General features: G+C 45.9%; 1 protein-coding gene across 4 annotated transcripts in view; it reads right to left on the bottom strand.

The window, feature by feature from the left end:
• DSP (desmoplakin) overlaps positions 1-13,390 on the bottom strand; it is a 169,984-nt gene that overhangs the window by 128,653 nt on the left and 27,941 nt on the right. For all 4 annotated transcript variants that reach the window (XM_029590612.1, XM_029590610.1, XM_029590613.1 and 1 more), the window contains exon 2: positions 4,442-4,538. In XM_029590612.1, the coding sequence (XP_029446472.1) occupies positions 4,442-4,538 (97 nt within the window). The remainder of the gene's footprint in view (positions 1-4,441; positions 4,539-13,390) is intronic.

The following is a 13,390-nucleotide window of genomic DNA, read 5'->3' on the forward strand; positions in this document are numbered from 1 at the left end:
CACCTCACTTCCATACCAGCCAGCCAAGGTAGCAGCTGAAATCCCTTTTACTCTTCTGCTGCATGTTTACAGTTCAGAGTGTGCAACATGTGGAAAATATGAACGGTCAAAAGGCATTCAGTGGAGCACACCCCCCATCTCGAGACTCACTGTCTTTCACCCATTACATCACCGCCAGGCAGAGGAGACGATAAAAGCAAAAGAGTTTAAATCCGAAATTTCCTGTCAGGATAGCAGCTGCAAGGGTACAAGTAGGTAAGGCCTTGTGAACTTCCCAGAATGCAGTGAGGCATCAAACAGCAAAAACCACATGAGGGAAACTTTAAATCTTGTTTTCAGACTCCCATGGTTAAAAAAGAAGTCCAACTTGGTAATGAGATATAGTGTCAGAGTAATTACCCTTCACTGTGTTCAATGACCTTACCAGAATGAGAGGCAGGGCTCCTTTACCACACAGGTAAGCATGGTTTTCCTCCATTACCCGAATAACTAAAGATTTTATCCGAAAGCATGAATGGCGTTCAGAACTCTCTCTCTTCCAGGAATGAAACCCATCTTTGAAAAATTAGCAATAACAGTTTCCCAGTATTCAAGAAAACAATGTTTCAGTGCAGCACTGGTCCAACATCAGGAAATCCTAAGTGCTCTTATATTTTAAATGTGCATCTGAAAAACCAACATGCACAAGTGCATAGACCGCCTGGACATTTACTAAACAGACACGACGCTGCGGGAAGAAATTCAGTAGAGAGAAATCAGTGTTTAGCAAGCACGCGTGATATTCTGGCCTTCTTAAATTCACCTCAGTCTTAATTTCGAAAAGCTCCCAGACCATCATACGGTATTTTTTTCTCATGCTATCAAAATGGGACTGGAAATTTGCCGGGCGCTTGGTCGTACGGGCACCTAAAGTGAGCCGGTGCCCTGGGACTGAACTGGGGTGACCCAGTATTCTGCACCAACACGTCCCCTCCCCATTTTGGGCCGATGAGAGGAAGAAAAAAGGAGCTGCAGCTGGGGGAATTTAATCTTGACAGCCACCAGAGAAAAGCCCTGCAGCTAGCACAGGGGTCCACTTCGCGATGCTACAGGAAAGAAGCCACGGGAAGGCCAGCAGCATGGAGACCAGGGGCTGGGAGAGAGTCCCCGTGGCCACATCTCCTCTCCCTGCCCCACGCCTCTTTTCTAAACAGAAAGCCTGAGGGGCAGAGGAAGTGCCCCGGGGGTAGGGAGCACGTGGTCTCATGCTGTCCACAAGCTGCTGGCCTCTCAACTTCATTTAAACGGTGCGAGAGGAAGGTTAAATAAGAGGAAGGGGGAATAGGGGGGGATACAGGTGAAAAAAACAGCAGGGGGAGGGGGGAGAGCAGCAGAGAGATGCAATGGAGAAGAAGAATGCGGATCGGGATGGCATTTCAGTTTGTCCCTCCCTGCCGAACTCTGCTCCTTAGGGTGCAGCAGACAGAGCTGGTTTTCATGATTCCCCCAATTAATATTTACAAAATACATTTGCTTAACTTTGAATCAAGAGTCGGGTTTATTTGCATAATTTTGCTGTCCTGGAAACCAGACCTGCTGGCGGCACTCCAGGGCAAGAGTTCATCATCCCTGCCTGGCTCCTAAAAAAAAAAAAAAATCCCCTGCTGGTGCCTTAGATTTTCTAATATGTTTTCATCTAGGCTGTTGCGAATAGAAATAAATAGAAAGGCTGCTGTTTGGGAAGAATATGAGGATGTTTGGCTCTGCCCCAAAGAGATATTTATTCCTCTGTGTAAACTTTTGTTTTTGCAAAATGGAGGTCAGCCTTAAAGCGATTGTTGTTAGAGCGAGGCAGAGAAGAAAAGGAGCGCTCGGTAGGGGTGTGTACAGGAGAGGCTCAACCAGGTGTGCAAAAGCCGCTCCCCGCTTATCAGAAAGCACCATCGAGGTGGACATCCTCGCCTCTCGCTGTCAGAGGACATGCATCTGGTTACCAAACACGGCCTTCTCCTGCAAGGAACAAAAAAAAAGATCTTGGGTGTCCTGTCACTGTGGATCCCCTCCTGTACTCCGTGCCAGGGCCACCAGCATTTGCTGGCAGAAACGACAAGGGAAGTGCCCAGAGGAACCACCGGGAGAGAGAGAGAGGCCACGGGCGGGCGGCTCAGAGCTTAAATATTCAGGCAGGGGATAAAGGCAGCTGATTCCCGCCTTTGAAGCGCTCCTCGTGTCCAACAACGGCCAAAAAAAATTTTTCAAAAAGGACATGGTGCCAAGAATTAAAACTTACAAAATAAATAAGGCAAGGCAAAGGCAACTCCATGAAGAGCCTTAATTAAGGATCAAGCTGCTTTCAGCCTCTCTTTAGAATCACACACATGACTACATCAGTGGGAGAGATTATCAGCTCAGTGTGGGAGATGCTTTTGTCCTCAGGCAGCAGGAGTCCTATTCCTCCAAACTATCCACTTGAATGGATGTCCTTTCTCTTTTCCTTTTTGCTCTAATATAGTTCATGTCTTTTATTTTCGTATCTTTAATTTTAAAAAAAAAGTGTGCCCTTGTTTTTATGCCCGAGGGCACTGTTTAGGCTTTGCCCCTCATGGTGCAGTCACCCCGCATAGAGTTCTAATACAAAGCTGCACTGCAGCAACCCAATTTATTATTTTTTTTAGATTCATAAAGAGTTGGTTTAACATCAAGAGATGGAAAAAAGCCCAGGCACCAGTTAACAGCCGGGCCCCTAAAATTTGGGATCTGGTGCCTATCAGTAGGTTCAGGCAGAGGCGCTGAGGCTGAAATTGGGCTGGGTGGAGGAGCTGCCACTTGGGCCAGTGCTGCTCAGCCACAGAAGGAGGGGAGAAAGAGGGAAGGAGAAAGAGAGAGAGGGGAAGGCTGAGTCAGGAAGGGAAAGAGCAAAAAAAAAAGTGAAAGAAAATGTAAAAAAGAAATGTTTCTACCCCTGTTGTAACCAGGTTGGGGGATCTTTCAATGACTTGAACCAGTAATACCCCCTTAGCAATAAAATATAAAGGCAGGCCTCTGGGGCAGGGAGCGAGGGAGTCACAGGCACTGCGCAATGGTGACACCTGGTGGCCAGGTTTAGGACCCGTTTTGGCAAGATTCTCGTAGGAGCCCTGGTGCAGGGCAAGTAGATGAGGACTATCCCTGCAAATAATGTAAGAGACCTTGGCGCCATAATAGACAGCCAACTTAACCTAAAAAAATTCATTAACCACACCATGAAAGACTCCTATTACAAACTACATGTCCTCAAAAAAACTCAGACCCCTCCTCCATCCTAATGACTTCTGCACTGTCCTCCAGGCTTTAATCTTCTCCAAAATTGACTACTGCAACTCCCTCCTACTTGGCCTCCCTGCCACCACCCTCAAACCCCTCCAAATGCTACAAAATGCAAAGTCCTCACTAATACGCGCAAACACGACCACATCACTCCTATCCTTAAAGACCTCCACTGGCTCCCAATCCATTTCAGAATCCTCCACAAGACACTCACAATAATACACAAGACTCTGCATAACCCCAATATACACTGGCTAAAACAACTCGCTACAATTCCAAACCCCCCATCAGACCCACCAGATCCGCCTACAAAGGCACCCTACATATCCCCACGCCCAAACTCACCCATCTCGTCTCCACCAGAGCGAGAGTTCGTTCCATTGCTGGCCCCTTTCACTGGAACTCAATGCCCCAAGACCTACGACTGGAACCCTACACTCAGAAATTCAAAAAGAAACTAAAGACATGGGTTTTCGAACAAGCCTTTACGTAACTCCCACCCTCCCTCAAGCCAACACACAACTAAAATCCACCTGTATATAGTTCCTGTTACAACAATATGAATCAGTCAATAAATAAGTAACTTAATCTTGGCTCTCCCTCCTAAATTCTTCTCTCTCTATGACACTAATTTATAACCTTTTCTCTGTTATTGGTTTTTGCAATTATTTATAATGTTCATTGTAACTTTTGCTCCTTTCTCTCTCCATTTTTGCTATTCGTTTACTGTAAACCGATGTGATGTACATACGAACACCGGTATATAAAAGCATTAAATAAATAAATTAAATAAATACCCGGCGAAAATCCTCAGGGAGTTGCAAACAAAGGCCCTCCCTCACCCCACTGTAAAACATCCTTGCCCTTCCCCCTCCCACACTATAACAAGTTCATTTTTTCTGTACACAAAGTTGTTAAGCAATTAAACATGCGTATTTCTGTTTTGATTTTTCAGTAGCTTGATAAGATTTGGCGGACCCCTGAAACTCTCTTGCAGACCCCTATGTGACCCCGGCCTTCCCCAACTGAAAACCCGCTGCTCTCTGCTAGGTGCTGCTTCACTGTGACCCCCTCCCCCCTAAGGTCATTATACTGAAACCGGCCACGCGGAAGCAAGACGGGCTCATTAACGATTAGCAGGGAAAAGGTGACTTACAGGCTGGGCTATGAGCTCTGCACGCATTAGGTTATCCGCACAGTTCTGCAACATGTCCTGAATAGTGTTCTGACGTCTCGACTGCATAACAGGGGGTCTGAAAAAAAAAAAGAACAAAAAACAGTAAATAGCATCAAGTGAATAACAAATCATACAAAAAGTTAAAACTGAATGAAACTGCTGCTGCCCGCAAACTGTCAAGACGGGCATTCGTTCGCCATCCCACCAAGATGAGTTGGTGGTTTCGGTTCACCGCACCTTAGCTCTACCATCACAATCTGCACCCTGAAGTGGAGGTCTCTGAACAGAGACCGAGGAAGGAAGAGACACAGGCGCTGGACGGCATTCTCATTTTTGGGAGGTGCTCCCTTTAGAACAGGGCTGAGGAATGCCGGCGGGGGCACTGAGAGGCGACGCCCTGAACCATCTCTCTTCTCGGGATAAATGGAGAGCAATGCCTTCCACGGCTGGCACCACAGCCCCATTGTCCAAAAACGTTCATTTACCGGATGCTTAAACAGCCATCCGTTATGTTATGCTTAAATGCACAGCACACAGTGTTCAGAGAAATACCAGTTCAGAAAGATTTTTAAGCTTTTCAATTCTAATTTGCAACTATAACCCAGAGCACAACATGGCCTTTTTTTTTTTTAATGATAAATGACAAGCACAGGCTCTACAGTGATATAATACTGTTATTAAAGACCAGGGATGGCGAATGCTACAGACATGGGGTTTTAAACAGGAGGTTTAACTGTTCCACTTTGATCAGTATCCAAATAATTTTCCATCTCCAACAGGGCCAGGCGACCCAGCATTAACCCCCCGCCCCCACACAAGTTATTAATTTCAGCCAAAAGGTCTTCCTCAACTCATAGCTCAAATCTCACAAAGACAGAGAAGCAAATAGCTATATTGCTTTATGCTACAGAGATCTGCTTTTTCTGAATGTTCTCTTTTCTAGATAATCATCTGAAGATTTTCTTTGGTTGTATTGGGCCTAGAGAAAACTAAAGCCTCTGTAAATTACGACACCTTTCAAAGCGACCAACCCAAACCATATTATCATGCATCTCAAGAGGAGGCTTGTAAGGCCGTTACAGCTCATGCAATGCATCCATTGCTTTTTTTGGTTGGTCCTTTAGGGGGCTTCAATTTCCAGACTGCCCATATTTCTACAAAGTCTGCAGGGTACCTGCGTATTTTGCACAAAATTTTCAAAGGAAACAAAAATGCACACTTTTACTATGAAAATTGCCCCAAGGAAAAGCACCTGCAGAATGTGCACTAGCTTCTTCTGCAGGCTCTTTTTCCAGTCAAAACTACACACATAGAAGGTAATTTTCAAAGGAGTTAAGCCTGTAAAAGTAGCATATATCATAGCAATTTTCAAAAGCCTATTTATGTGCCTAAAGCCCTCTCAGGTGCGTAAAACCTTTGGACAATTCAGCCCTATGATGTGGATTTTCAAAGGAGTTATGCACGTAAAGGTAACAATTTTCAAAAGTATCTCACAGTTCTGAAAATCCAAAATCTTACATGTCATTTTCCCCTCCGTCCTAACTCTTTGACCCAGAAGTGCTTCCAACAGAATGCAGGGAAATCTTCATGAGTTGTGGAACTACACAGTGGGGTAGATCTTTAAAAAATACGCGCATGTACTTTTGTTCGCGCAACCGGCGCGAACAAAAGTAAGCCAGATTTTAAAAGATACGCGCATTGCCGCGTGTATCTTTTAAAATCCAGGGTCGGCACGCGCAAGGCTGCGCAAAAATCGGCAGCCTGCGCGCGCCGAACCGCACAGCCTGCTTCCGTTCCCTCCGAGGCCGCTCCGATTTCAGGAACTTTCCTTCCACATCCCCCCACCTTCCCCTCCCTTCCCCTATCTAACCCACCCCCCAGCCCTACCTAAATCCCCCCCTACCTTTGTTGTACAAGTTACGCCTGCTTGAAGCAGGCGTAACTTGTACAACAAAGGTAGGGGAGGCAGGCGTAACTTGTGTGCGCCGCCTCGGCAGCCCCCGGCACAGGCCGCAGTGCCGGGGGACTTGGGACCGCCCTCCCGGCCCCCCCCCCCCCCGAAGCCTTGCCACGCCCCCAGACCCACCTCGGACTGCCCCCTGACCCCGGGCACGCCCCCAGTCTTCAGACACGCCCCCTCCCGCCCATTTTACGAAGCCCCGGGACTTACGCACGTCCCGGGGCTTTACACGCGCCAGCGGCCTATGCAAAATAGGTGCGCCGGCACGCGCGCAGGGCTTTTAAAATCTACCCCAGTGCTTTTATCCATTCACAGGGTGGGCAACGTTCAGGCAAGTGACCTGCATGGTGGGTAAAATGATTTTTTACTTGCGGAAATCCCTGTGAAAATTGCAAGTAGGGATGTAAAATATAAAAAGGTGAAAGTTTTACCATTTAGTCTCCGTTAGGAAATGGCCCTGAAAGAACTGAATGAGTGTTTGGAGGAAACTGTACGATAGAATGTTGATAGTAGGTTGGTAGTAAACTCTAGTACAGGGCTTACCAAACTTTTAAGCCAGTATGACCCCATTTTTAGCACTTGAAAATTCACGATTCCAGAAGATAACCAAACCAAACTAAGCAAGGGTGCCGTCCCCCTCCAATAATCACTCCATGCTTACCACACTCCAGCTAATCTCCTCTTTCATCCACCACATTCTCTAATTCAGTGGTTCTCAACCAGCGTGTCGGGACACACTGGTGTGTCACCACGGGGTGGAAGATCTGTCACCAAAATTTTGATTTGGCAAGCCTATGCTTTCTATAACAGCCACATGTGCTTGCCTACCTGAGGAGACTGCATAGTAAGGAGCTGGTACTTAAAATTCCTAGCTACCCCCTGCTTCTTGGAGTAGAGGTTTTCTTCTGTATGCTTGTTTATAATTTATGGTCTTTTATTCTGTATTAGATAAGGGTCAGGCTGCATTCTGCATGTTTGACAGAGGTGAGGGATTCTGCTAACTGGGATGTAGCTTCTGTGTAGGACTCTAGAGCAGTCTGGCTTTCTTTGTTTCTCCAATAGTAAATGTACTGTTTTATATTTGCAATCTTACTATTTTATAGGTAAGGTTGTTGCTGTTCAAGTCCTGGGTGTTAGTGCTCTTATGGTATGGCTGGCATGGTATATAATTTCTAAATGTCTTTTTAGCAGGTTTTCATGGTTATTTCACAAAGTGCCTGGCAGGGAAGGGATTTTGAAGTACTACTACTGAGGGGATAACAGAATTTGAATATATTTTTTTGTATGGTGAGTTGAAAGGGGAAATTTCCTAACTCTACTCTGTATAAACTCCAGAAGAGGTCAAGAACTTCCTGAGGTTGACAGTGAATGGAACAGCTCCCCTATGAGGAAAGACTAAAGAGGTTAGGACTTTTCAGCTTGGAGAAGAAACGGCTTAGGCTGAGGGGGGATATGATAGAGGTCTTTAAAATCATGAGAGGTCTAGAACGGGTAGATGTGAATCAGTTATTTACTCTTATGGATAATAGAAAGACTAGGGGGCACTCCATGAAGTTAGCATGTGGCACATTTAAAACTAATTGGAGAAAGTTCTTTTTCACTCAACACACAATTAAACTCTGGAATTTGTTGCCAGAGGATGTGGTTAGTGCAGTTAGTATAGCTGTGTTTAAAAAAGGATTGGATAAGTTCTTGGAGGAGAAGTCCATTTCCTGCTATTAATTAAGTTGACTTAGATAATAACCACCACTATTACTAGCAACGGTAACATGGAATAGACTTAGTTTTTGGGTACTTGCCAGGTTCTTATGGCCTGGATTGGCCACTGTTGGAAACAGGATGTTGGGCTTGATGGACCCTTGGTCTGACCCAGTATGGCATGTTCTTATGTTCTTATATCTATATTGAAAAACTGTGCTGCATATGCAAATCAGTCCCAGATTTCTCATTGATGCAGTAAGCAAAGATTAACATTTTTGTGAAAATAACATTTAATATTTTGTAAGCAGTTATTGAAATTCAGGAATAAGTTATCTTTCTCCTGCATCATTTTCAACAATAAAACATCTAGGATTTTTTTATTTTTTTTTTAGTATAGCTGTTAAATGAGGTGTGCAATGTGTCACACACATGAGCATCATCTGTCAGGTATGTCATGATGGAAAAAAGGTTGAGAACCACTGCTCTAGCTGATCCTTTCTCCCAACCTCTACTTCTTCCCTCAACCTCCACCACCTCAAGAGGACCCCCTTCTCTTAACCTCCTCCCTTCCACCATACCTTCTCTATCAACCTCTGCACCTCCAGGTAATACCTTCCTACATCCTCCCCTCACCCCTTCAGTCCCTATTTGCATCCCACAGCTGATTCTCTTGCCCCAAACCCATTTTATGATCCCCTACTATTCCTATCAACCCCTCCCTCTCACCCATCCCCCATTCTCTCTCACCTCCCAATCTCACCTCCACTCTAATCCTGATGTCCTCTGACCCCGCCCCCAGCTCTTCTCTTACACCCCCCATTCAATCTTTCATTCCTCCTCTTTCACCTTCACAGCTAATCACTCTCCAACTGTCAAACCCCCCCATGCATATGATCCCTCCTCCCTTCAAACAGCCTCTTCTCAAAACATCCCTCTGGCCAGGATGACCGGCAACAATGTCCTTTGGTCCCAGACCAAAAAGGTGTATAACTGAAAAAACAGGGCAGGCTGATGACAGGGGCAACATGTTTATCTTGGGTAGGTTCAGTGCAGGGTGAGGAAAGAGGAACCGTGGCAACCTCCACTGGACCATGCACATTTGGTCCTCCCCACCCTTTACGGCTGTGGCTATCTGTAAGCGGTAGCAGCATTAGTGAAGAAAGACAGCGCGGGGCCCGTGAGCCAGCGGACGTTAACAGGCCCTGCTGTGAGCCTGGTCCCTCCTCCTGCAGGGCTTCCCGTTACCACGGAAACACGTGAGGGTAGGACCATGCAGGCCTGTGAGTGCCTGCTGGCTTCCTCTACAAATGCTGCTGCTGCAGCTAGTGCCTAAAGGGCGCTGCTACCGGGGGCACCTGTGATCCCAGCTGAATCTTTTGTAACCCCGTTTGGGGGTCCCGATTCACAGTTTGGGAAGCCCTGCTCTACTAAGACCAAAACTCTGCACATTGCGGGCTCAGATGTGGGCAGTTTTGAGTTATGCCAGTTATTGCTGGGCTCTTATTACATTAGTAATCAAAGTGAAAACAGAGCCTGTTAAATTGAGATAGTTATGGAATTGCCTGTCTGACCCAGCATGGCACTTCTTATGCTCTTATGTAACAAAAGGCAAAAACAAAAAGCCTAGAATAAGCACAGAGGAACTCTCCTCGTTCAAAGAAGCGAAGAGAAACCGGGGTGCTGTACACTAGGAATGACATTGGACAGATCAGATGGGCTTTATGATCCTTATCTATCATTTTTTTTGTTTCTGCATTTTATTATTTGCACTTTGCAAAGAGGCGATTCCCGCTACTGGCTTTGTCTTAGAACATACAAAGCCCCAAGGCTTGTTTACAATAGGTTCGTAATTTATTAAAGGTTTGCTCCCACATAAGCTGCCCCAAATTTATCAGTGAAAACAACATACTTATCAACAAGGGAAAAAAAAAAAAGTCCAGTACAAAAAAAAAAAAAAAAAAAAGGTAATTTTTCAACTGGAATCAATTTTTAATAAACATTCCACAGGCTGGAACTTCAGAAGTCCTAGGGCCCGGATTCCTGCTACAGCACCTTGGTGATCAACCAACAATTTCAAATCATAATATCGTACTTGTAAGAATCCACTTTCAAAAGACTATCTATCTTCGATTTTAAATACAGACTTCCCAAAGCATGCTCTTTTCCAACTGTCTTTTGTTGGTTGTAGTCCAAAACTATGCACAAACAGTAAGCGAAACAAATACATGATTCCCACCGCCCCTATATTTCTTAATCTCAAACTGCCCTCGAAGTGAACTAAACTGTATATATAGTCACAACCAGGACCATGCCAGACCATTCGCTGGGCCCAACCCAGGAAGACCTGAAACAGTCAAAAATAAATACAACAGTACTCGCCAATCCCGGGACGGTGGAAGAGAAGCGCCACGCCACCACCACGACCACAAAAGAGAAAAGTAGAGTCTTGACTGACAGCTGAAAAGCACGCCTTGTGTGTTCAGGGTACCCAATCAAATTCAAAGAGGAGTGGGTCCAGCGTGGAGTGTGAGGGAGATGGGAGAGGAAGGAAGGCGGGAACGTCTGCTTTCACGTCAGCTCAGAGCCAGTCCTTCAGGAGCCCGGCGACAGCAATGCCCTAGAGGATGCCAGTCTCTCTATTTTACCCGCAGGTTCTGATTGGTGCCTTTTGACAGTTTCAAAATGCTATGTCGCCCAAAAGAAATCCGCACACGACCTTAAAAAGTAGCCCAAAAACCGCAAGCCACAAAAGCCCAAATTTCCAGCAGATCTAAAAAAAAAAAAAACAAAAAAAACTAGCCCAACTGGGTGTGAAATCCCATCCAACTGGCAACACTGCTTTCGGCTCATCCATCCTGATCCAAGAGGCTTTAGCGTTCAAGCCCATTTTAAAAAGCGAGGTTGAACTAATATAAACAGAAGCCTCCAGAGAGAAACCAGCCCTGTTACATCAAACAAAGCTGCTGACTGAAAAGACCCTCACACAGCCGGGGGAGGGAGCTGCCGAGTTAGAAATACCGTACTGTATTTCATACCGGGGAGCAATAATCAAAAGGTTTTCTATGCAAGGGTTTCTATGCAAGTAAGCACCTGTTGACTCATAGAAAACAAATTTTGAAAAGACCGCTCTCTGGCACATCTACTTTTAAGCGCACAAAAGAAATGGGCGGAGTTAGGAGAGGCGGGCAGTAAAATTACGCACCTTTTTTTCACATCTCCACACGTACAAAAGTACCCACGGTAGTCACACCGAGGGCATTTCCCTTCGGCTACAAAGCACCCGTGGGACGGCAAGCCCTGCAGGTGGCATCAAACCCACACGTGTTACACAGAGGGGGTAATTTAAAAAGAAAAAAAAATGCCCGCGTTGGTGCAAAGTTCACCGGTACTTTTTACTCTAATTTTCCAAGAGAAAGTAAGCGCGTATATTCCAAGTGAAAATCATACCAAAAATAAATAAATAAGCACACACACTTGCAGCTGTTAATTTGCAAGGATAGTTTTTTTCCCCAAAAAATGATGCAGTTATTTTTTTTTAATTCTACAGTAAGTGGAAACCCTTTCCCATCCCTGCCCCCAGGAATGCCAGCCCCTACCGCAGGTAAACTATATGGGCACAGAGGTCCCCCCACACATAACTTTTACCCACGTACGGGCAGGACAATTCTCTAGCAGCCCATATCCATGGGAAAAGTTTTGAAAATGACTCACCCTAGGGCTAAAATACATTTTAACGACACTTCAAACACCAGTGACAATGAGAAAGATATTCAAAGAGCCGCCCACAGGCTGTTATCATTAGATGAATATTCAGCTGGCTCTAACCAGCCAGGTTTTCGCCCGCATATTTGCCTGAATGTGGCTGGTCAAAGTCTGGCTTAGATTAAATGTGCTTGGATTCTCCCCAGCTAAAAACTTAGCCGCTCAGTTCTGAAAAGTCAGCCCCTCACTGGCTTACGTGCTCTTTAAAAAAAACAAAACAAAAAAAAAAACCACCCTGATTTCTCTCTCTCTCTCTCTCTCTCATATATATAGAGATAGAGATAAAAAAAAATATCCCCCACCCCACTTACTGTGGTTCGCTTCCTTCCCTTCCTCCAGCCTCTAAAACAGATGAAAATGCCAACTGCGTGGGGGGGGGGGGGATCCCTTCCCCTCCCCTCCCTCTAGCCTTAGCTCTCAGAAGAGGCCCCTCGGCAGGGGAATTCCACCTCCCTCCCTGCACTGGGGATTCCCTCTTATCTCAGGAAGGACAAGCCCCCCCCCCCGCCTTTTTTTGGACAGGAAGGTGAGGGGTTCTCCCAAACATCACTGTACTTTTTTTTTGGGGGGGGGGGAAAGGGAGGTAAAATTCTCCCACCCTAGGGCCTATTTTGACGGCTACAGTTAGAGGGAAGGAGGAAAAGGGATCGACGATGTGTGGGGGCATTATCCACAGTTTTGGGGGGCATTATCCACAGTTTTGAAGGGAGGGAAAGGGTTCGCCACCCTGGAGGGACATTATTTATTATTTCAAAATCAGGAGGGAGAGAAGGAAGGGACAGTTTTTTGTTTTTTTTTTAATCAGTTTAAAGGGTTGAGGTTGAGAGAAAAGGGCACCATGGGGTAGAGGCAAATTTTTTTTTTTTCCCTAAAGAGAGAGTCAGGAGGGAGAGTGGTTGGACAAATTTAAGCCCACTATTGCAGCGCCTTAAATCTGACTGGCCAAGCTGAGTGGTTACGTTAGCACTAAAAATCAGTGTTAGCTCTCTGCCTAATTCCTTGCCCTACCTTAACCCCGCCGGGAATTCTACCCACTAAATTTAGCCGCCTAGTGAAATACAGGGGGCTAGATTTAGCCAGTTAGCCTGGTCAGTTTTCATGGGCTTTGGTCTAGCTGGCTAAGGGGGTCATTTATCAAAATGCGCTAAGGCATTTTCGCATGCGTTTAGGGCTTATCGCATGCGAAAACATGTTTAACGCATGCAATAGCACCATATCGTATGGTGCGATGCAAATTTGAAAAAGAGGAGGGGTTAGGGGCGAGGAGTGGGCTGGGTTTCCCTATCTGCGAAGAGCTATCGCAGAGACTTAACGCCAATTTTAACTACACCTTTTTGAATTGCGTTGGGCTGTGCGATAGCTGCGGTGACCGGGCGGTAAGGATTTATCGCCTTTTGCGATGTCTCCCGCAAGGCCTATTTTAGGTGAATTGAAGATCCCAGAGCATCAGCCAAGCCCTCTGGGGGGCTCTCTCCCCCCCCCCCCCTCCCAAGTGGTTGTATGCG

This window comes from Rhinatrema bivittatum, chromosome 2, assembly GCF_901001135.1.
Source record: "Rhinatrema bivittatum chromosome 2, aRhiBiv1.1, whole genome shotgun sequence".
NCBI lineage: Eukaryota > Metazoa > Chordata > Amphibia > Gymnophiona > Rhinatrematidae > Rhinatrema > Rhinatrema bivittatum.